At 38.0% G+C, this 25,037-nt stretch overlaps 1 protein-coding gene across 1 annotated transcript in view; it reads left to right on the top strand.

The window, feature by feature from the left end:
• Window positions 1-25,037, top strand: part of KATNIP (katanin interacting protein) — a gene marked incomplete at its 5' end in the record, with an annotated part of 53,465 nt that overhangs the window by 2,294 nt on the left and 26,134 nt on the right. The window contains 10 exons of the mRNA XM_080354164.1: window positions 4,040-4,122; window positions 5,497-5,631; window positions 7,674-7,935; window positions 9,303-9,452; window positions 11,476-11,639; window positions 13,706-13,818; window positions 14,243-14,357; window positions 14,773-14,979; window positions 16,544-16,684; window positions 20,915-21,800. Coding sequence (XP_080210290.1) covers window positions 4,040-4,122; window positions 5,497-5,631; window positions 7,674-7,935; window positions 9,303-9,452; window positions 11,476-11,639; window positions 13,706-13,818; window positions 14,243-14,357; window positions 14,773-14,979; window positions 16,544-16,684; window positions 20,915-21,800 — 2,256 coding nt within the window. The remainder of the gene's footprint in view (window positions 1-4,039; window positions 4,123-5,496; window positions 5,632-7,673; window positions 7,936-9,302; window positions 9,453-11,475; window positions 11,640-13,705; window positions 13,819-14,242; window positions 14,358-14,772; window positions 14,980-16,543; window positions 16,685-20,914; window positions 21,801-25,037) is intronic.

Here is a 25,037-nt window from a genome sequence, read left to right as displayed (position 1 = left end):
ATAACTAAAACTAGAAGATTATAGATGTATATAAATTTCTGATGTAAAACAGTTGTATGCATTTGTCTGATACATAACACCATTCATAGACTTTAAGATCTGATGGACTCCAATGTTATCTGATCTGGTTATCGAAGTCCGGTGTTCTGTAGACAAATGACATTTGATGACATAGACTATAATCAAATTATATCCAGTAATAGATGTATTAAGCTCATAAATTATGTTTAAGCTATAATAGTTGTCTTAAAAATATAGCTAATCTTTATTTAAATATTTGAAGTAAAGGAAACCTACCATTTTCTGCCAGTGATTAGCTATCTTTATTTAAAAATGTGTGGTTTATGTCTAATTTAATTCTATCAGGCATAGAGAGCAATGTAGCGACAGGAATAATTTTGCATGTATGAAGGTATAAAGTGTGAGCTTACTGGCCTTCTAATCTGTTTAGCATAATGAAAATAAAGTTGATTTTGCTAAATCCCCATGTAAGGCAGTTTACCAGCCTTGGTCTGTTATCCTCACACTTGCTACCGCCTCTCTTAGCGTGGATCTTTTTAATCTGTTGCTGTGTTGATGGTGTCTGCTTAAGCTTTTCTTAAAAATGAAGATGACATGTTTAAAAAGTTGCATAATAATTTATTATGATTGAAGGTTTATTAATGTGAACAATACCAGAAACTAACTAACTAACTAATATCTGTTCTAGCTATGACTAACTTTGATCTCTTTTTTTCCCCTCTGTTTTCCTGCTACTCTGTGTACATACTATTTGTTTTCAAGTTTGTGTTCAGGTTTATCTATATAATTTCTTGCGGATTATAGGGGATGGTGATGGGGAATCAAATAGTCACCTGGTTTCACTGTTCTATATGAAAGTAAAAACTTGCATGTAAAGATGCAAAAAAGTTAATGGTCTTTAATACTGGAAAAAGAAGGAAATTGTGTGCTCTGCCATACTGGGAAGGTACACCTGTAGGTAGCTAAAGAGGGTATAAAACAACCTCTGACTTTTTGCTCCAAAAATTGCGCAGGGATATTGCGGCAGCAGCTGTAACAGAACTGTGTCAAGAGACATTTCCTCTTGAAGTTCTGCTGTGCAGCTGCCATCTCTAAGCTTAATCAAAGCTGTTTGTTTTGTAGCTGCTTAATGCCATTTGATGCAGTTAATGTAGAATACTTCAGCTTGTCTTTGGAACTTTAAAAACTTCAGTGTCAGTCTCTGTTCCCTTCCTCTACTCCACCAACTTAGAGACAGTAGCATTATCTCTGCAGAAGAGAATTCAGTGTTTTGTTGTTTCTTAGCTATGCAATGTTGTTACATTAAACGTGTAGTTGCAATGAAAGATATCAACTAAATCATCATCCTGTCATTTTTATTCTGTTTGATTTTTACCTCTAGAGTGGGAGTCATTAGTGATCTGTATAAACTCCTTGCCTGGGGGTACTACCTGAGCAATTTTGTGGTCTGTTTCATTTCTAGGCATTTCTTCTCAAGGATTGAATATGATTTTACTTACAGAAATGATTTCTAGCTGAGATACAGTGCAGAATTTTCTTCCCTATCGATCTCCCCTGAGAGTTATTGCATCATTTTTTCTTTCTAAAGCATCCATCTATAGGATTAGTCTTCGGTGAAAAATTAGAAATGTGTGATACTTAATACAGAATGGGCACAAATCCCTCTTTGAGATTCATGAAAGTGTAATCATAAATCTGTTTGTCTGGGCTGTTTTCTTTGTCTGTGTTCCCTAGGAGTAATTAATGATAATCGTGATTGATAAACTTTTTTATGCTCAGGCTTGGTAAATGAATTAAAGTAAATGGGCTTATAAGGTAGTGAAGTTGGTCTCTAGGTATACTGTAATTTTTTTGGGTGTAGAACCCAAACATAGTTTCATGACTATGCATGTACTTCTAGTGAATGTCCGTGTGGTCACAAAGGGTAGCATTGGGTCACCTTTGATTATGACTAATATTTTGAGCTAATATATTTAGCTACTAGAACAGGCACTGTCAGCTCAAGTCTCCAAGGCAATGACACCAGTGGACCTATTTTGTGTGCCAAAGCAGGTATTCGCATCCCATCCATCTCATGAGAAGGACATTTTTTGTTCTGAAGCAGTGTTTGTAGCACAGATGACTAGCTCAGCTGTCTCACCTTCTGCCTGGAATTTGAACTACTTTTTTTTTTTTCCTGGCTTAAAGAGACCTGGTCATGTGAATTCATCACAAAATATTCAAACAATTCTGAGAACCAAACACTCAGTGGTGGCAGCATGAGTCCTACTCTACCTCTGTACATGAGTGGCCTTCTGGGCAGTGGCTTAGAAGAGATGGATTGCTTAGAAGGTGGAAGTGAAAGGTGCTTTGAGTTGTGTCCCAAAGCAGTGAGTGAACCAGATCACACTTCTAGCCTTGTAATCTCAGGACAGTTTACCCTCAGTGCCAGAAGAACCCCATAGCAATCAGCACCAATGCTAATCACTGCGAAGTATTTCTGGAGTTAGGTAGGAATAGTGTAATGGAGCAGCAGGAGCTCCAGCTGGAAGGGCTGTTTTTGTTCCTTGGAGCATTCCATTCCTTTTCCCTTCTGTTCTTAGTCCTGTTTCAGGCCTAAGAGACAGGTACTTCGTGCTGAAGCAGTAGGACAACGTCTTGTTATTCTTGCTCTGTAATTTTATGTTTACTGTAAGTTGATGTAAACATACCCTGTTTCCTCCAAGAATGGTCCTACCCTCTGCCTGCTCTCTCCTCCCTGCTTGTACCAGCATTTGTGCAGTCTCATGGTTGACCAAATTGTACAAGTGACTACAGTTAAAAGTAATCTTTCTTTTATGTTTTTCCTCAGTTAAAACTTGCCCATATCAGTTCTCTGAACATGCACAGCTGTGTGTAGCTTTGTCCAACCCAAAAGAGAAAAAGTGGTAATGAGAGTTGTAATGAGCAACCTGATCTAATTTTCAAATAAGTCCTGCTTTGAATAGAAAGTTGGACTAGGTGACCTGCAGAGGTTCCTTTCAAACTAAATCTTTCTGATTCTATGACCTTTGTAGGATGACTGCTTCTTTTATAGGTAGTGCCAATTTCTGCTGGCTTAGGGTGACCACTAAATTATGGCTTGAAGAAAAAAGGTTTTGCATCAGCTATTTTTTTTCATTGAGAAGAAATGGAAGCTGTAAATCTGTCTTGGACATAGGAAATGAGATGCCTTTATTTAGGATGCTATTGAGAGTGTTGGTGATGTTCTTGTTCCCTTGAGGATGCTGATGTGACATACAGCTTATCTGTGTCTTTGTCTCAATGGAAGCATCTTCTCAAAAATCCATGGTTCCACTATAAGATGGCACCATTTCCTGCATAGACACCCTTAATTCTGTTTGACTATACAACAACTATACAACTGAAACCAACTCTGCCTTGCCTTGGAAGTGAAGGAAAATTATTGTCCTTCATTTACGACTTGTATATGAAGAATTATTCTCTGCACAGTGTGTTAAATACCTAATACATTCTATTTAATCTGCCAGTACCTTATGTTTCCTGAGTTTGAGAATAAATACACACAATTTCTTTGTAAACTCAGCACATCGCCTGTTGTTCACTGGGGCCCTGTCTATCAGAGTCTGCCTTTAGTAGTCTGGATTCTGGGCTCATTTGGCTTCCTAAGACAGCTTGCTGTCTACTCAGCTGGGAGTTAGTGATTTGTGCCCCTATTCTAGAACATATTGCTATACTTTCATATCAATGAATATGGGGCTTTACTTGCTGTGAAGTTAATGTCTCTCTAAACAATTTATTCTGTTGAATACACACGATGATTACTGTCCTTGAAGAGGTTCAAAACTCCTCCTACAGACAGACACCTAGCCAGTATGCAAAGTGGAATGCCTTTTCGGTGTTGATACCAGTCACATGTCAAAGACTTGCTTTTCTGCCCTCATCTGGGAAAAAAAAAAGAATATGAACTAAGGTGTATTGTCAAATACTATATTTGTATTTTCTGCCTTCTAATTCTTGTCTCTGTGTTCTGAAAAAGCAGCCCAGCTAGAACAGAGTGAGTTGCAAAAATGCAGCACACAGACGGCACCAAGGAAAATGAAACGCAGAGGTTGGTTTCAGGTAAGGAACGGTTTGCAGAATGCATCTTTGAACTAATTCTTAGATTGTAAGTAATTTTAGGGGAAATTGATTGCAACTAGTAGACAGTGAGCAGTTGGGATTCTCATAGAATCTGAGTCTTAGTTTGGTCTGGATACGGAGTGGTACATTGAAATGATACCATGACCAGTTTTGTGTGTACTTTGAAGACCAGAGAGGCAAATCTCATTGAGAGGGTCTGGTTTCAGTCACATCCATCACAGAAACTTGATGTGATTGGCTCACTCTGTCCTCCAGCAAAATAGCTGTTGCTTGACATCTCTGATAGCAAGCCTACAGAGCTTATCTGGTGCAAGAACAGAGAATCTCATTTTGGAGATACATCCCTCCTGTCACTGCTGTTCTCCACCCTGCAGTAGTATTAAGGGACACAGAGGTGTAATTTGCATAGCTTGAGGTATAATTTGTGACAGATTCTTGTAAAACAGAGGAGAAGAAACATGTTTATGGATAATGAAAATACCCTGCCTATACGAAATTTAGGGCCATTAGCTACATAGTTCTTGGTTCATTGAAGAAACCTCAATGATGTCTTTTTCTTTTGGTGTGAAGAAGGATCTGACTTAACCTGTGAAGGAGTATGACTTCATCAACAGAACAAATGTGAATTCTGAACAACTGAGACATTTCACTCGCATAATTACCTTAATTGATTAGCAATTGCCCTGGCTGGATGTCCAGTCTGTGCTTGAGTGAATGGAGATCAGAGGTCTGTGTCACTGCAGATCAAGTGTTCACATCAAGCAGGTTTTCTTTTCTTTCAGCACGTATTGCACATTCAAATTGTAAGGCTGCATTACTTTATTTATCACCCTTGCTGCTTAGTTGAATTCATTTTCTCAGCTGCTATTTCAGCAGATCACTGCTTACATACTGGCCTGTCAGAACTCATTTGCTAAGTTTGCCAAATGTGTGTCTAGTCATAATCTAAATCATTCTAATCACAAGAACCAAATGAAGAAGGAGGTGTCTCCTTTGACCAGATTGGAAAGTTAGCCAAATATAGGCAGCTATACTAAAAACTAGCGACTGCCTGAGACTAGCTTAGAATGATAGCTTAAGTCTTTTATCCAATTGAATGGGAGGATAGCAGAGTTACAGCAACTGGCATTATTTAGCTAAGGAAATGTGCAACCACTGAGTAAGATGCAGGTTATACCAGGCAGTTGATGCAGGGGCCTAAGGGTGACCCCAGGAGGAGAGAAACCTTCATGGAAAAGAGGAGAAAAATGTTACTTGATCTGGATATTGTTATGTAAAATGTAATGATTATTCTTTTTGCACTGCTGATAGCACAAAAAGATGTCCAATTCCCCTGTATGCTTCTTTTAACAGAAAACTGTGGAGATTAAAACAGAAAGGGGTGATAAACTCTGCATTAAGCCTCCTCTCGAGTACTCTGAGGATTTTGAACCTTATGAAAGCTTGAGCATGGAGACAAATGATGACGATCCTCTCCGTTACTCCCAGGTACAACTGGCAGTTGCCTTCTATTGTTCATGGCAGTGTCAACTGAAACGTGAACAGGCTCAGGTGTCAGTCCTGACTAGAGCATGCAAACCCAGTACATAGTGTCTTTCACTAGATGATTTCACGCTGATAAGGTGTGACATAAAGGAGGAAAAAATGAAAAGAAAAAGTAAAACTACTTAGAAAATCTAATCTCAGTCAACAAAACTTTAACATGTTAAATCCTTATTTAAAGAGGTAGAATATTGTCTCCGTTGGATAGAACCAAGGTATTTCATGCAAGGAGACTTTCAGTTCACTTAGTGGTTGTCCACATGAACATAACTCCTGGCTGTCAGGTTAGAGAAAGCTTAAACAATAACTTTTTTTCTGGGTTTATGTTAGTTTTTCAATAATTGTGCTAAAATTGTTGCATGTCATTGCTTTACCTAACAGAAGTCAGAGTAAAGTTTTAAAAATATTATAATCAATACAGTTGCTTTCCATCAAGGGTTGTTATTGTATTGAATCTGCTGTTTGACAGTTCAGCCTTTCATTTGGTTACTACTTGCGGTTGGTTCCAACACAATTAACAAATGTCCTGTCCTTAAAAATATGAATAAATGAACAAAAATTTCTGCCCAGCCAATTAATGACATGAATAAAGCTTTTCTGGGTAGTGGAGTAGCATCTATATGTGAAACTGTATACAGATCTTACCACTGACATCAGACAAACTTCCCAAACACATTTTCCTAGCTTGCATCTTTCTACCTTTCCTATATTGCTTTTGAGCTTGTGATTTTTTTTGGTTTTCTAAACCAGTAATTTGTTTACATGATGGATATTTATAATCATTTATGTGTAAGTAGCAATCTAATAATTTTAAACCAAAAGCCCCCTTCCCTTTGTGTCTCAGATGGAAATACTTCTCTTTTCCTGAAGCTAAAATGTGTTTTCTTGAGTATCTTTTTTACAATGCAGGTATCATGAGGTTTCAAACTAAAAGAAATGCCATATAACTGTCTGTCAAATAGCTAGAAATATTATTCCTGACTGTCATAAAGATGTTCTCAATATCAAGCCTCGGGTTGCTTGTAGACCCTCTTTTGAACCAAATTTTGCCTTCTCTTTGTAATACGTTTCTGTCAACATGGATTTTCTAACAAGTATAATCTGTAGCAGAAGAGCAGCTTGAAGCTTTCATTGCAAAGTGCACATACACTGTCACATTTAATTTGTACCTAAGATAGCTTCAGGTTTTCATTTTACTTGTACAGTTTGCTTACCTATATTTACATCAAATCTCTTAATACCAACAAAGTAGGAGAAAAATAAATTTAAGATGTGAAAGGTCTTTTCCTTTTACATTCATAAACCCAAATGTCTCTCCAGTATCACCTATGCTGTTTGTGGCATGAGCTGAGAGAGGCAAGGCAGTTCTGTCAACAGTATGTTTCAAATAGGTCAATTTTTGCATAAAATCCTGTTACAGTGTGTCCAATTAAAAAAAAAATCAAAAAAAAATCTGTGCAAACTGGAAGCTTAGTCCATTAAACCACAAGTCTTTCCTACTGTTTTTGTAGTACAGATGTGTACAAGACAGGACTGTTATCGTCTCTCCAATTACTTATAAAGAAGTTGCTAGTACATTGGCTTTGCAGTCTTGCGAAGGCATTTGGAAAATCTGCATTGCAGCTAGTCCTTCAGATAGCAAGCTAAAATATGCGTAACTATGCAAGGCTGGCAAAATATATGCCCTTGCCCTCTCCTATCTCCTGTTTATAACTTATTCCTAAAACTGGTTTTGCACATAAAGAATCCTTGACCTACAGAATTTTCCTGCAAGGATTCTGATGAGAAGGAGCGAAGGAGTTGCAAGATGATTTTCTATACAAGTCATCAGAGGAGTGAAGACAACATAGGGTTGTGAATATTTTTAGCTGCATCATGGCTCTGAGTTCAGGAGAAGATTTTTCTTTCTCCTAGGGAAGAGGCAGCCACATTGGTTTATTTCAAAATACGTTTGAGCTTTTCTGACTAATCTGTTCGAATTGTACCAGAAACTGAGAAGCAGCTTACAACTCAGTAAAGAAGAGAAAAGGATGGAAAGACACTCTCTTGGTGATGATGATGACTCTGTTGAAGAGGATGTGCTTTCAGAACCTTCTCCCACTGAGGAAACAATTGCAAGCTTTGGAGACCTTCAGCTGCATTGCAGTGGATCACAGCAGAAAGAAGCTTCTGAGCGTCAGGACACTGGGAGATGCTCTGGCCTTGATTCTGGTGGCCTTACCATGTTGGAGTTCAACAAGGATCAAAGTAGTAAGTCAGTTAATTATACACTAGTAAAGTACCATAATAATAATTCTTTGAGAGCATTACTTTTACAGGAATCACTGCTGGTTAATCATTAATGATGGTCCCACAAGTTGTTTTAATCTCCTGATTTGGGAGATTTGCATCCTCTTACTACTGTGTTAAGAATTTTTTTGCAAAGACAAAGATATAGCCTGGGTTAACCCAGTTGCATCACAAAGCCTTGATACTTGAACTAAGATTGTCTCAGGCTGTCTGTGAGACTTTTCAAGTGATAATTATTTTTTTTAAATGTATTTTTGGACTGTTTCTTTCAGTAATCCAGGCAGCCAAATCTTCTCAGTCTCAGCTTCCTCCTTTTCACATCCTGGATACCTGTCGTCACAGCACGTGCTATTCATCCCCGATGAAAGATGTATCAATTGAAGAAAGCTGATCTATCTGGCTATGGGCTGCTTCTTTTTGTCAGGTCTTCTCCTTTGGAGATCTCCATGTCCAAACCCAAAACCAGTCACTAGGTCTTATTAACTTGTTAAAGGTAGAGAATTCAGGCAGAAACAAGACCTGGACCTACCTTCAGTATTTCTCAAAATTCCCTCCCCACTCATTTCAGGTACATTCATTTGGTTTCTTGGTAGTTGGGGTTGTGGTTTTTTTGCTTTTCTTTGCCTTACCCACAGTTAATTGCTTAACTGAAGAGGAACAATCTTTGAACAAATTGAGTAAAGGAGTGTTCCTCGCATTATCACAGAGGTGACTGGAGTGCGAATGGGGAGAGGTGGTAGAAGAAGAGATGGGAACAAGGGCTGGAGCAGCACTGAGAACAAGATTGTTGGGAGAGAACATGATTATGTTTTTCCACGGAGAAGTTTCAAAGGTGTGATGCAAACAATGGAGGCATTAATAATTCTCAAATAAAAAACTGAAGAAGTATGAAGAAGTACTCATATGAACTACAGTAGGCAACCCTCACTCCCTTTGAAACTTCTAAATAAGACAACATTTTAATCTGTATTTTAAGAATTTATTTTGGTATAACTATGTTATTAAGTGACTGAGGACTTATTTTTTATTTTTGCTTTTCTTGACAGTAATGCAGGTAAATATCTAGTACAGATGAGATATATTTGTACCTTATAATGATATATTTTACTTTGTTTCATTAAGTATGTGCAAGCCATGCATCAACAGAACATTTCCATCAATAGAACAGTATCAACGAAAGGGATGGAGGATGTAGCTTATCACTTGAACTATGCCAGCATAATTAAAGTGGTGAAATTTTAGGAGTTCAGATCCAGTAAGTTTTCCCTAGCTGGCTTCTCCTAAAGATCTTTGAAGTTGATTATTTCTGTTCACTTATTATCTTGCAGAAGTGAAGCCGCTACGAGTTCTCTCGGCAAAAAGAAAAGATAATGCTGAAATGTACATTCCCGTCAGACCAGTTGCAGTAAAAAATAAAATCACTCGGCCGCTCTCCGCTGAGTTCCTGTGGCAGGAAAGACAAGGAAGAACTTGTTCTAGTAAGAAATAGGAATATGTAATGTCAATAAGGAGAGTTTTCATGTTTTTTTTCCCCTCTGGCTCAGATGTAATTTCAGCGCACATCTGTCAATATGTGATTTTTCTTAGCTGTTGTCCTTTTTTTGTAGTGTGGGGTGTTTGTTTTGTTTTGATTTTTTTGTGTGTGTGTTGGTTGGTTGGCTTTTGGTTGGTTGGGTTGTCATTTTGTTTTTACCACCTCAAGTGTTTTGACTTAACTAAAATTGTGTCTTCTGCTACATCTTTACTACCTCCCTTCTCTTTTTGCTTTCACAGCATCAGACATTTTCCTCTCCCTTTCAGTCCTTGTGCTTGCTCTGTCTTTTGTAATTTCCTCATGGTGATTTGTTCCCTATCATATTAACAGAAGTTTGTCTTCTCAAAATCAGCTATTGATGCTTTGGTGTAAGATTTTAACATAATGCATTTATAGCAAAAGAGGCAGAGTTTCCCACGCCACATCAAAACTGTTGCTGTTTGGGACTGTGCTTGAATTACACCTTGAACACTGCAGGTCAGTCCCCTGTGCTGAGTAGATGTGCTTGTATCTCATACCGTACTGGAAAATGTTCTTCCTAGACTGGAGAACACCATTTCAAAAAACAGCCCCCAAATCTAGGGGCTGAAATCGTGACTGCATTTGTTATTTCAGCACAGTCCTTAATGGAACAACTCTGATGAACTTAAGTTTTGAGAAGTCTGAGATAAAGTTTTCAGATTTGCCATACTCTACAGTTAAGACACTTTTCAAAAAAGCAAAATCCAGATGTGTCCCAAGAAAGTAATAAAGCTCACAATTTTGAGAAGTCAAAATGTTAGTTTCTTAATTGGCAGAAAACCAGAGTGAGGAAAATAAGCTAATTGTTTTTGGCTTCAAATAAATCCTCTTTGTAGCTTCTGAGACCCTCGCCCACCATCTGTCTGAGCAGATGCTTGCTTTGACCGTTTTCCAAAGATATGTGTAGCATTTTCTCAGGTTATAACAGTGCTTATTAGAACTGTTTCTATCCAACTATCACTTTAAATCCTTAAATTAATTTCATTTCAGGGGGATGGTATAGTACAGAAAAATTAAAAAAAAAAAAAGGCTTTATGCTGTCCCTGTTGCAGAGATGACTAATACTTGCTGAAAGTTTTTAGGAGTGTAGATGGCATAGGGCTCAAAGAGTGTGAGTGCCGCAAATCTCAGTTCAGTTTTAACTTCCTGTCTTTTCAAGGTAGATTTCATGTTACTGGTGAATGCCATTTTACTCTGCAGCTCACCCGAACCTCACTGCAGCATTATGAACACGCTTGCGCATCAGTCAGTTCTTCAGTATTTTCACTTGATTTTTAGTGTCTGTACCACTTTGGTTTCTTTTCTTCCTTTGACTTTCAAAGTCCTTGAGTATGACCACTGTGCTTCTCTTTTAGTCCAATCTCAGATCCTCTGTTGTTAAATTTGATTTCCTTTCTTTTAAACCTGTTTATAGGCTTTGACGTTTCTGTTTCTCCGTGATGTTTGGGAAGACTGGGATGCGTATGAGCATTTTGATGACTACTTAAGTGATAAGGTCATTTATTTTGCCTTGAAAATAGCAACTCCTGACTCCCCTTGTTTTGCTAGAAGTCTCTGAGGATTCCTCCAAAATAGCTGAACACTCCAGTTACATTGAAAAATGCTGTGCTGCTATTATATATACTTCCTTTTCAATTAACTGTTACAAGGCATTTTCATTAAATACCTGAACAAAGCAAGTACAAAAAGCTTTAAAAAATATGTTTCTCATTTGTCAGTTTTCCTCCTCTTATCCTACTGTTTCAACTGTTGCCTAAAGTAGATGTGACCTGGCATCTTAATATAAAAACAAATTGGTGCAGTTCAGCCTTCCTTGGGCTGATTACAGACTGCTAGCAAAGCCCTGTGTCAGTGACTGAATCGAATGTTTCAAAAATATGTTGTTGTAATATTCCATACCTGTATGCCTGGAAACATGAATATTCCTTCCGTTTTCGGTGGGGCAGGACCATCAAGTCGACCAGAAAGGCCGCTTTCAGCAACTCGAAAGAATGAGTGTGAGAAGGATCCTGATCTCTCAGTTTCAGCTGTGGTTAAAGCAATGCAAATTGAAAATGAAGCCTTGCAGAGAGATCTACAAAGGCAGACAGTTTCCACAAGCCCTCAAAAGGTATGGCAACATACAGAAAAGGGCTGTTTGATGAGTAGCAAACCCCCCATGAATTGCTGTCTCTTATACATTGAGATTGTGTATGAATGGATGGTGATGCCTCTTAAGTGTAATTGAATTTGTAGCATTCTTCCATAGGGTGGTTTTCTTTAATGTGTTTCCTCAGGACAGCATCCCAGAGCTCTCTCTTGATTTCAGGTATCACTGAGTAACTGACAGACCAGATGTGTGGTATGTCTATACAGGCAAATGCACAGCTGCAGGCCTGTTTGAACCATTTTCATTCTGGAAGCTTCTTAAACAAGATCATGTGTGATTTCCATAGCAATAAATCCTGCCTTCCTACTGAAGTCACTAACACGGGCACTGTTCCCTGTTGATACATGCTCTGCTTTTGGAGCAGAGCTGCTGCGTATACTGCTGGCTCTTGCTAGTATGGCTTTTCTGCACCAATACGTGTACATCTCTTACCTCCAACAACTATGTTTAAAAGCAATTTAAAAACTCATGAACAAGGAAATCAACAGGAATCTCTTCCCTTCCGATTCAGGTCAGATTCCTGGTTAAGGTAAAGAATAAGGAAGTTTGTGTTGACCATGCTAGCTAAACTTTGAGCATAACCTATAATTCAGTTCTCCTAACAGGAAGAAAGTACATAAAGAAATTTGTGCATAAACTAGAATTTACAAAGCTATCTATTATGGACAGTGTTCATGGATTCAAAGTGTGGTTCTGGTTTGGTGTTCCGGACACTCATTTTTGTAGGAAGGGAGATATGTTACTCATTTGAATTCTGAGGGTTTCCAGGACAGCTGACTTCTTTAACCTAAGCTGATGCTCCCTGAAGTTATGAGTTGATACCATCATGAATATGTATCCACTGTCATTGCTGTGTCAACATTAGGTTTCTCTGGAGTTTTGGTTACAAGCGAAGTCTAAAATGTTCTTTTACAATAGGTAAGTACTTTAGATATGATTTCACCATCTGGGTCAACTTTTCAATCTTATTCTTCTTGGTTTTGAGATATTTATAACTTTGTGATTGAGAGAACAAATCACATTGAATATTCTCACATAAATTGAATATTCTCACATCTGCCTGCTAACATGGCAACTAATTGTAGTATTGTAGTGCTTAAATGCAATACCATGAAATAATACTTAAAATAGGTATAATTTTACCCTGACACTTGAGATAGAGTTTCAAAAACCCAGTGTTAATTTTTAGTCTTAAAAGTGACCTAAATGATATTCCAGAAGTAATTTAATTTTGCTTATACAATTAAGGGATTCTGGAACTTGGTCTTTGCTATTTAAATGCACAATAATGCAGAATTTTTAATACTAAAGAAGTAATTAACTTCTAAGCACTTTAAAGTTCTCTTACTCTTCAAAAATTAAAAAGATGGAAGTGACCTAAGAACAGAAGGACTGCCATTCCTGATCTGACTAGTAGTTCACCATGCTGAATATTCTGTATCTGACAGAAGCTACCAGGGAAAAAGAAAATGAAGGGAGCAGGGTATACCTGCAACGTGGGGTACAGGCAGGCAAAGAGCCTGTAGCATTGTAAGAACTGTAGGACTTCTCTGTTTTCTCTTGGGTAGTCACTACTGACAGCTGTATATTTAAAAAAATAAATCCAGATTTTATTCTAATAAAACTGAGCATTTTTGGGTGTAAAATTCTTTATGATCTTTTCTTCTGGAGAAGGAGAAAGTCTAGACAGACCTCTGCCAAAGCTCTGGCAAACTCCAAGTCCTACCAAATGTATACAATGAGATTTCATACATACATATATATGTATTTTTAATAGTCATCAGAGAATGCTTTTATATTACTTTTCTTCCGTGCAGAAGATTAAGCTCCAAGCTCAGCTCTTGCATTGCAAATTGAGACCAATTCTGTTAAATGTGCTTTGACTCAGTATAGAGTTACAGATTAGCTAAGGTTAGCTGAGACCAGAGCTGGGCCCAAACTCTTATTTATTCTAGAGATGCAGACCGATATGTATTGGTATGTAGAGAACAATGTGAGTGACACATGTTCATATTTTTCTTATTTAGAAAAAATTTTCTGTTTCATCTGTTGTTTCTGCAATGGTTGAACCTCCAGAAAAAAGCCAGACAAGGACTGCAGTCACAAAAGTTGTTGAGAGAATTTGTGCTTTTGGAAACAGGTATATATATAGTTCCTTTTTTCCTTTTTTGGAGAGATATTTTTCACTATGTCTGATAATTTTGAGATACCTGAGACATCATCCAAGTAGTAGCAAATCAGGGAGAAGGTTCCAGCCTTGGGCCAGTCTCTGTAAATCAGGGATCTGCCAACATCTCCCTCTGTCTGTCTCTGTATTACTATGAATTATTATACTTTCTTAGGCCACCTCAGAACCAGCAGAGAACTGGAGCCTGTTTTTTTAACCAAACTCTTTGTATCTAATGGGGAGGATGCTGCAACAGTTGGGGTTGGGGTACATGAGATTCTTCTGTGGGCTGTGTGGGTTCATCCTATCATCACTGCACCTTCACACCAACAAAACTATTTCTTAAAAGCACAAGAGTTATAAGGAAGTAACACATAAAAGTGTATGTTTGTTTCAGACAACAGAAGAAACTTCTGAATGTCCATCAGGAGCCTGAGAGCCATTCTGCCTGTGATAAAGACATAGTCCTGTTTGATGACAAAACTGAAGCAGATTCCATGTTGAGAGAGAAGGTTTGTATGTTTGTGCACCATAACTGATGGTACATTGGATGATCTATGTTCCACCAATGCTGCTCCACATCAACTAATAAACCATATGGCAGGGTAAGAGGAGAGAATTTATCACTGTTCTTTGTTCATCAGAATGACAAAGGAATCAAACAAAGAACAGAGAGCTGGTTTGTCCTTAGGCTTTGGAGTGGACTGGAATCTAAGAAGGTGATAAGTTCTCTTACCCTGCTGTAGATTTATTAGTTGATGTGGGGAAGAATTGGCAGAACCCAGAATGATGGAATATTGTACAGATAGCCTTGAGTTGGTAAGCTTTTTGCTTCTGACTCATCAGTATTGTAGTCATAACAGTCTTATTTTGTTCCACATTATTGTTTTGTCACTTTTCTTTATCCCATATTTCATTTTGGTCCAGATGACAACCAATATGGAAGTACGTGATGCCATTTATGTGACTATGGAATTGCTTTCTAACTGGGGAAATCCAGTACATGTGGGCCTGAGCGAGGTGGAGTTCTTTGATTTATGCAATGAAAAGATATTTGTGTCTCCTCATGATGTGGACATTCGAAATGCTGACAACCCAGGAGATTTGTGCTGCTTGGTCAATAAGAACTTAAATGTAAGAGCTTGGTCCTGGATGTGAAAATTTCTCATGATAATATTTCTTTAGTATTCCATCACTGGGTTTTTGTTTAGAAACATGATTGTGTTTTGAACCTGATTTGCATAGCAATTATCTGATAATTCCAAAAATGCAAATATTATTTACTAGTAACAAATCCAGCTTTTCTGTCCAAGATGTTGGTATTCAGTTATAATTTTGTTTTAGGGCAGAATTTGATTAATTTGCCTGACAATTAACTGAGCAACTGGAAGGAAGCAGCTTTAACTTGGCCTACTTTCATATTAACTCTGTGGTATTGTCTGTATTGTTTTGGATGAAAAAACACATTCATTTTTTAAAGTATTGTAATACAATCATAGTATCTGTAGAACAAGAACACAAAACTTTAAGGACAGGAAATTTCCCATTTTTGTAGTATGTCTGCTGATAAACATAAGTAAGCTTTGTGATCTGAAGGTGTGGGCGCTTCACTGCTAACTTCTTCCAGATGGTTGATATAAATTTAAGTAAACTTAAGAAGGAAGCATGCTTATTTTCTCTTGTCCTCTTGTTATCCTTTAACCTGGGCTCAAGTTGCCTCCTCCCTTGTACTCTGTGATATGCTGGGGGGCGAATAAGATTGGCAGAACATCTGATCCTCGCAATTAAGGAAGTAGTGCCTGATGGAATGTAATGCTTAATAAGACATGGATTAGGCGTTGCATTGAAATTGCTTTCTATAAACCTTTTTGATTCTTATATGTGAATTTAGGTATTTTAAATCTCAGAATAACAGGGACATCTCAGTTTTAGGGTAACATTCAACATCAAGTATATTAATATTGAACATTTTGATTCTGAAACTCTTTACTCCTTGCTTCTTTCTGAACTGCCACACATCTTTTTCTTCAATTTCTGAACATGTACAGATAGAAGTTCTGAATAATGTCCAGAATTAGGCATTTTTTGATACTTTGAAATATCTTGTTTGTAAGTTGCCTGTAAAATTCACACTGGGAGTTTCTTAGAAAATTTCAAGTGTAGCATCCTATATATCACTCTAAGGAATAGATCTGTAAGTGAAATCAGTTGTCTGCAAAGTCCGATTAAAGTAGAGGCAGTGAAATCATTTTCTATAAGATTCCCTTCTTCAGAGGTCAAAACAGAAATGTAAGCACTTCAAGATATCATAAAATGATTATACATTGTCCATTGCACTCAGTGATCCCCTCTAGTGCCTGCAAAGCTGATTAATTTGGTTAAAATAAACTGGGCTTGCTCTGCCCCTGCAGTTGCAAAGCATGGCAGGCTGCCTGCGCTTGTGAGCGTGCAGATGTCGTACTGGGACAGCGAGCAGCTGACCTTTATCTAATTGTCAGGTTGTTGTGAGCTGTCTTACGGCAGGAGAGTCGGATTTACTCTTTGGAAATGAGGTTAAGGTTTTGCTCTTAACATAGCAGATTTTACTAAATTGTTACTTTTCTAATCAATGTCTATTTTTCTGTGGGGTGGTGAGTTATTTAAAATATCCTGCTTTAGGAAAGAGTATTAGTGACAGCCTACTTGTATGTGTTTTTAGACCACGAAGGAAAGCTTCCTTTGGATGTGCCCTTTCCATCCGCCCATCCAACTTTACTTTGTTATCCGCAATCCCACCCAGTCACGTGACTTTGGTATATCCAAGATCAAGATTTGGAATTACAACACAACAACTCCCTGTGTAAGTAGCCTTTTCTCAACTCCTCTGTATGTACGCTCTACCTTGCCTAGGGATATTCAGCTTGGTCTTCTTTCCAAAAGTATGAAATGGAAGTAGATACCAATTTCTCTTATAACATAGAGAGCTAGAAGGGATACGTGTCTACTGTGAAATTTCTTTTGTCTTAATTGTAAGTGGTAGCAATGTAAGTGTTAACGTTTTCATAGGCACGATTACCATTTTCTTGTAAAGCTATTAAAAATCTCTAAAGATCTAATAAAAAGCTTGTGTGTTCTGTCAGTTAAACCTTTACTGTGCTGAGAAATAAAGTTACAAAGGTAAGTGCATTTTAATATTCAGGACTTTCAGTTGTTTTACCACAATATAAAAAAAATATGTGTTTAAATATGTGTTTTCTCATGTATTTAAGTATAAATAGACTGAGTGCTCGATTTTGGTTTTGTCACTTTAATTAAAACGTATACTCTGTGTTCATAACAAAACAAGTAATCTAGTGTTACAAGAGAGACATCTCATGGCAGATGGTCTCTTGTTTGTGTGTTTGAATGTCACCATGGAAATTATTCTTGTTTGTACACTGCAATGTTAAGAAAAAAATCCCAGGTACAGGATCAAAGAGGATTTGCTGTCCTGGATTATAAATAAGAGGCTTTCTCCCTCTGTTTTTGCTGTCATCCATGTTCTTATATAAGCACATATGGTAATTTATATACATGGAAATGGCCATGGAAGGGACAGCTTAAACAAATTTACTGTAACATGATTTATATCTATTTTCTGGAATTTTAATAGCTTCTGCTATTAAAATGTGGGCTACAGAATGTTCCATCATCATTAGAGAGTGCAAAAGGGACTGCTGTTTTTGGAGCTAACAGTATGATTTGTTACCAAAGCTATTGACTATAATGCAGGAAATACACATAAGTGAGAGTTGCCCAAGTGCTTTTTCAAGCAACAGGCAAAAAATTAATTCAGGTCAGTACTTTTGTATGTTCAAGTTTTAGAACTTGAGTCTGGAGGTAGTAAAAATATGTCTGAAGGAAGCTGTAAAAGTCAGATTACATCATTGCCACAGATTCCTTGATTCATTGTATTACAAGGAAGGTCTCGGGGAATGCTTCATCTTGCATTTATTTACTTCAGATGAGGTTTGTGGAAAAGGACATCATTGTTAGTCTGCTAAGAGAGATCAAGTGTAAGTAAAGGCAGCCAGCTCTTTTCAAGTTTATCTGAAATATTCAGACTTTTAGTAATCACTTTCTACAACCTTGACATTACATCGTTACTTGATGCCATTAAAATGCTTTTTGTAAGATCCAATATAATGTCTGTTGTGTGTCTTCACAAATCTGTGAATGGAATTAGTACTTAACAGCATGAAGGTCTTAGTTGCCCTCCAGTTGGATCATTTTCTCCTGCAAGCGATTGTGCCCATATGCGTGTTGCTCCTGTGAGTATGTTAATGCCTGTTCTCTTGAGCTGTGGAGATATTTTCAGCACTGGGGTGCATTGTCTGTAAGGATGCAGCAACTTTGCTCCAGCGGAGTTAGGTATATAAAAGAACTTTTTTTCTTCTAGTTCACTTTTTCTATTGCTCTTTCTTCTCCACTCTTCAGTGAGAAGTCAGGCAGCGGCAAATTCAAGTCCTCTGTCCAAGTATAATTTGCAGAAAAGTGCTTCTGGTTTTAAGCTTTATCCTTCATGCACAAATATCAGTGGAATGGCCAGAAATACCATTCCTGCTGCTTCCTTGGGAAGCACTATCCCAGCAGGCACCCTGTGGGGCTGAAGGTACAAGCTGGGAAGGAACATCAAGAGAAACCTTAGAACTGTTTTCACCAAATCTTTCATTTTTTCCTCTCTGGTGTTGATCATACCTACTTGCTTGTTTTGAGACATTGTGCCATTCTACTTACTCATCTGTGAGGAAAAAAATAACGGCCTTGGATGAAGTATTGAGTGATTGTTTACAGGGTGGCGTCTTGATGGGATTACTCATGAGGAAGTGATTTCTCCAGGCTGCTTGTGCTCAAGGAATGTTGAGCAGGGTATTAGGAGAGCCTCACCCTTGTGTCAGTCTTTCCCACCACATCTGATCACTAAGCAACTGGGAGCTCAGAAGGGTGGTGGGAGGGAATGAAAAAGAGCAGTTCTTAGTCTTATGTCTGCATATATTTGTTCTTGGAGTCCCTGGGATTTGTTCATATTTTTCCTTCCTGAGCCTCAGTCTGCTTAGCATTCTGATGCAAGAGATTTTCATTAGCTCTTTTACTGTTTCTTCATGACTAGATGGTCCTTCTGAGCTCTCAGCTGTTACTAATGCCTGCCTAGAAATGTCTGTAGCTTTGTCTGTTTCATCTTGATAAACTTTGGACACCTCTTTTGCTTCCTGCAATACCTATCCCAGGCACTCCAAAGCATCAGAGAATGGGATGTCATTTCCCACTGACTGGAATAGTCATTTTGGAGTGACCAGCCCTTTTTCTGGGCTTGACTGTCCCTCTTTCAGGGAAAATAAGCTCCACCATCTGATTTTGTAATATTTGCTCTGTCTACCTGTCCTCCTCCAGTACTGGTGGGTGAAGTGAGATTCATTTCAAAACATGTTGTTCTTAAGAGGTTGCTGATTTTAGATAAAACCATGAAATTGGCAAGTACTTTTCAAAATATACATGTGTGCATTTCTGTGGTTCCATGCTGTTTATATCTGTTCCTAGGTAAAAAATCTTGCTCTTTCCCATCATGATTTCAGGCAAAGCCATGTAGTTAGTTTTTAGTATATATATAATTATTTCAGTGTTTTGATCCTCAATTAGATTACTCTAGCAGTCTCCTTGGTCAAGGGGAAAAAAATGCCATGTTTAATAGGCAAATGCATCAGTACAGACGTATAGTACTTTATGATACTCTAGGAATAACACAGGCAGCCATAACATAATGGCCAATTAAACTGGGTTTACAGCTGTTTCTGAGAAGCTAGTGAAGGTTAACCTTTTCTATCAGGAATGTCTCACATTCCTACACCTACTTCCCTCCCTCAACTGTAGCTTTCTTGGTATCCCTGCATCTTCTGTTTTCTCCTCTGTATAGGTCTGTATTACATTTTTTGCCCCATACATGCCACGACTTGGAAAGCAGTAGAATGGAGGTTATACAGACTTGTAAGCTGTAAAGTGTGCGCGCAGGAGTGAAGAAGTGGAGACACTTGTACTTGCAGAAGAAGGAGTAACTGGTTTAGGCTGGGAGCTGAGGAAAATTTAAATCAGTATTCAAAGTGAACTGACATCCAGGAGATGAGCAAGAGGGATGAAACTGAAACTTACTTTCGTGAAAAGCTTCTCAGTTTCCACGAAAATAAGAAAAGAACAGAGACTCTTTAAAGACTCAACATGATGGACATGTTACCAAAATTTAGAGGGCAGAAAGGAGATGGATTTTGTCTCATCTTCTATATTTTCTTTGAAGATACCGGTATTTTTGTTAAGAGGGAGAAAAGGTTAGATGGAAATGGTAAAGAGAATAGAAAGAATATTAGTTCCAACTTCAATGGAATGAAAAAATCAGATTTTAGTGAGTGTGACAAAAAAGAACATGAAGTTGTCAGTGGGAGAGTTGTGTCTGAGATAAAGGCCTTCTATTTAAAAGACCAGTTAAGCATTGGAATAGGCTATTGAGGCAGATTATTTGAAAATGTTAAAAACAGATTTCTTCACAGTGTTATAGGTTATTTTACTTTCTTCAGTGGAAAGAGATGGACCAGATGATGTTTTTTAATGTCCTTTCCAACTCTATATTTCTATAACTCCTTTTAACTTCAGTGGCTTTGATCTGGGTGTTTGTTTGCTGTGGAACAAGTAGTGGAAGTGGTGAATCTTAAAGATGCTGAAGCAAAATGTGCCTCTGGAATTTATAACCTGATCAAATATAATTATACTTAATCTAGGCTTCTTTACTCAAGCTTTTCTAAATATTTAAGTGTTGTCAGCTAAAATGGTTCATAGAAGTGTCTAGCAGGGTTTTTAGTCCTTTTAAATAAAGTCTTAAATATTCCACGGTATTTGTCAGTTTTTTGACCTTTTGATTAAAAAGTAGTCAAAGCATGTTAGTGATATGAGAATGGAATCATTTTAATCTGTTTGTTGATTAAGTGTTCAAATATCAGAGTTCCAGAACAAGGATATCTAATGCTTGAACAGCTTAATTGAGATCTTCATACCTTTATTTTTGTAGGACCTTGATGTTGGAGCAAGGAAGGTGAAGTTGTATGTTGATGAGAACCTTGTATTTGATGGTGAATTAGAGAAAGCCTCTGGAGATCTCCTCACTGACCATAGCACTACAATTGACCTTACAGCTCACAAGCAAGACATCTCTGTATATTCTTCAAACGAAAGGAAAGAAGTAAATGCACCTGCAGTCACAGAGAAGAAAGCAGACTTAGACTTAAAATGCTCGGAGTCAAACAGTACTTCACTAAACTGGAAATCTCTGCCAGAAGAAAATCTTCTTGAGCATAAGATGAACTCAATCAGCTTTACGAAGAAAAGTTTGTTTGAGTTAGAGGATGGTAGAAAAGTGTTACCATCTCCAGTTCGTATGAAAGATGCTAAAGAGAATGCAGCAGTACAAGCAGTTATGGAGCATGTCCAATCTGATGATGAACTTACTTTGAGCGAACAAATGGAAAAGCTAACAGGAAGAAAGTTGTCTGATTCTGCAGGTGCAATTCCTTCTTGGTTACAGTCATCTTCCCAAGTAACAGAGAATAATCAGGTTACTTCCAGTAAGCAGAAGCCTCCTTGGCTTGCTACAGAACATTGTTTAGGCTTGAGATTTCAAACACAGTCAGATGGAATCATGAAAAACTTTTCAGATCTGACTAATGAGAATGTCAAATGTCAGAGAAATAAGCTGGGAAGATCCAGTAGTAGGAATGCAAAGGAAGATGAGAAATCAGAAATGCCACCCAGAAAGGATGATGGTGTGGGCTTGGACATTTCTAACAAAAATTGCTGCAGTTCACAGTACCCTACAAGTGGAAGGAGAAGTGTCAGAGGTGTAAAAAAGGAGGGATTAAACACTACAAATCTTGGAGAAGATGATTCCGCTCTCAAAGGTACAAGCTCACAATAGAACCTTAGTGCAAGTGCTGACATGTTCTCGATTTTGCAGAAACACAGAATCATTTAGGTTGCAAGGGATGTCCTGAGATTTCTGAGGTGTAAGCAGTAGGATTTTATTTGTACTGTTTGCAGTGTTCATTTTTTCTCATTCATGCTATAGCAATGCTCAGAGTCTCTCTCCTTCTTCTACACCTGTTGTGAAATGCTCTTTCTTTTCTGAAAAATTTGCATTCTGAGTTGGTATTTTTTAATTTATTTGGAGAAGATCAAAGACTAAATTTCAGTAAATTGTATTATAATAATTGACAGTCCTGCAGACGGCAAATGTTTGCAAATATCTATGAAAATCTGCAAAAATATAAAGAGTGTGACCTCAAGGTAGTGAGTAGATTTACAGGATTTATTTGTGTAGCAGGCTTGTGTCAATCTCAGTGAGAATGTATGTTGAATGTATTTATCCAGAGTGAATGGAAAGCTGCCCTTATTGTCTCTACTCTGCTCGTGACATCACATACCTCTTTCAAACCTCTCCCTCAGACACCTCTGCTCATTTATGAGGAGTTTTCTACTGAATTTAGCTGTTACCTGGTCCATGCTTTTGATCATCCTTTCCATCTTTCTCCAAAGCTTTTTCAGTTTGCCTGGATCCTGTTGGAGGTGGGGGACCCAGATTTGTGTAGTTGTGTTTACTCTGGCAGCAGCCAACAGTGTGTCCCTTGGGAAGAGTTTGAGAATTAGTCAAGTTCTGAAGTGCCTGCTCTCTCCCAGCCGCCAGCAACCTATGGCTAAGATATTTTCTGGGCATGGGGTAATGTTTTTGTGCTTAACAAGTCTAAATAACATGGGTTATATTTAATCTCCCCTTTTCAGTTTCAAGCCATGTGTAACTGACTTTTTTTGGACCCTTCCTGCCTTTTCCTTGGCATTCTGTAATTCTTTAGCATTCAGTAACTTGTCTGAAATGAAGAGAGTCTGGCTGAACGATGACAGCAAGACCCAGAGAGTTGGAAAAAGAGGTTACAAAAATACAAATAGAATTTTTTAGGTGATTTATCGTAATTAACCATCATAAGGATTTACATGAAAGCGTACCTTGCTGTATGTTGTATTTGAGTGTTTGCATTAAATTTATGGTCCTAAAGGACAGGAAGGATGCCCAAACACAGGAATGCCAGTTCGAATTTCACAGCAGGTACTGCATGACTTTTTCAGGCAAAGGTGAGGAAAATGAGTCTTTCTAAACAGAATGTCTGAATTTTTTCTTCTCTTCCTCTCTGTGGAGAAAACAACAATTTTGTAAGTATATCAGAAATTATACCTCAAAGAAGAAAAAAGTACGGAAGTAGCTGGAATAAGTGCCATCTCCTCTTCACACACCCACTCACCACAGCCTGTTTGCTGTTTCACACATTTTACAGTGTCTCTGTTAGACTAAAAACTTGTCAACATCATGAAAACTGTAAATAAATCCCCTCTCAATAATTTCTGTTCAGTCATAGAAACGGTAACAATTTAGGAGCCTGAAATGTGTACTATAAGGTGAGGGTTATTATGATTCTAATAACAATGTCCTCTAATTTTGCGCAGAGCAGGTTTTGTTATGTAAAATTCCCAATACGTGTTTGTCCTTGGGAAAACTAGGTGCCATCTACCAGGTTTTGTTCTGTCTGTACTGTGCTGTGCAGGGTAAAACCAGCTTCAAAGTGGAGCTGAGTGAGCATTAACAACAGGGAAACAGTTTTAAGTGTTTCCCTAAGAGTAGTGAATTTTAATTGGCGCGGGGCTCAGGGAACTGCAGTTTCCCAGTGGTGGTATGTGACAAAGGGGAGGCTGCACTAGCTCATGTGCAATGTCACAGCACGTCTTTGGTCATTAAATGAAGAATAACAAGAACAAAAGAAATTAGAAATAGCATGTACATACATACTTGGCTCGAGTTAATGTTGCTATAAAAACATACAATTTTTCTTTGATCACTGATTTAATGTGCAAAGGAAATGATGGAAGTATGCTGATAAAATTTGCAAATAACATATAATTTGGGGTATTATGAGGTAAGAAGATTGAAGAACGGCACAGAAAGATGAACTTGAGGACTGGAGTAATAACAATGAAATGCAATTCAGTAGTACGGCTTGCAAGGTCATTTGGGGACTAATAACAAAAAATTAAATTGTAAGCTGAGTAATCATCAATTGCAAATGACCGAGGAAGAGAAGGATCTCGGTTGAGTAGTTGATCACAGATTGCCTATGAAATGCTGGTGTGACGCAGGCGTGATTAGAGCAATGCGCTCTGAGGATGTATCGGCAGAGGCTTTTCTGTTCGTTAGGAGATGTTAATATCTCAGCACAGGCACTCGTGAGACGTCAGTTGGAAAACTGCAGTTCTGATCACCCGTTTTCAGGAAAGCTGATTACAAAGTGGAACAGATACAGAAGAGAGCTTTTAGAATGATTTGGGAAATGAAGTGTGTGATTGCGGCATGGAAATATGGTTGCTATTTATAACTGCAGGGAGTAAAAATGAGATTAATGCAACAGAGGGAGAAGAAAGGTGTTTTCTTCAAGCTAGTGTTGCCCCAAAACCTAGTTTGCTGAAGTTCTGAGAGGAATTTTATGGTGTATTTTGCCATCAGAAGCAGGACAAGGGACTTGGTAATTCAAGATGTCTCCTAAACCCCCAGGGAGATGTGCATTTGAGGTGTCATTATTGCTGGCCTCTGGCATAACATCCATCAGAGTCATCTCAGGTATGCAGAAGGATGGGGATGCATCTGGAACATCTGCAGTTGGGATACTCTTTATCTACCAGCAGAGTTTATTGTTCACCTGGCTCCAATAAAAATAACAAATTTTAGATTCTAAAAGTAATGCCAAACCCCCTAAGCCTTCAGCCAGTCACCTCTGCTTACGAGCTCTTCTTGGCTTTCCTTTCAGAGCTCTGCTTCTCCTGTTGTCATTCTTTAATGTAACCAATAAACCTGTTAAGCTCTCGTTGAAAATCACTGCTACTAAACTGCTGTAAAAGGGCTTCAGAGTTGTAATTTCTGTACTGCTTGGAGTATTTAACATTAAAAAAGTAAAGGAAAAGAAAAAGAAAACAGAAACATCTCCGAAACAAGGAAAGCTAATGGATATCAGCTACTCTTCTGTACATGCTAATCCTGGATTTTTAAAGCTTTGCCATTTCAAAGTGGTAAAAATACATACGGTATCTTCTTAAGGTAA

Source organism: Nesoenas mayeri (assembly GCF_963082525.1).
Source record: "Nesoenas mayeri genome assembly, chromosome: 15".
NCBI lineage: Eukaryota > Metazoa > Chordata > Aves > Columbiformes > Columbidae > Nesoenas > Nesoenas mayeri.
This window is presented reverse-complemented; position numbering and strand designations above follow the sequence as displayed.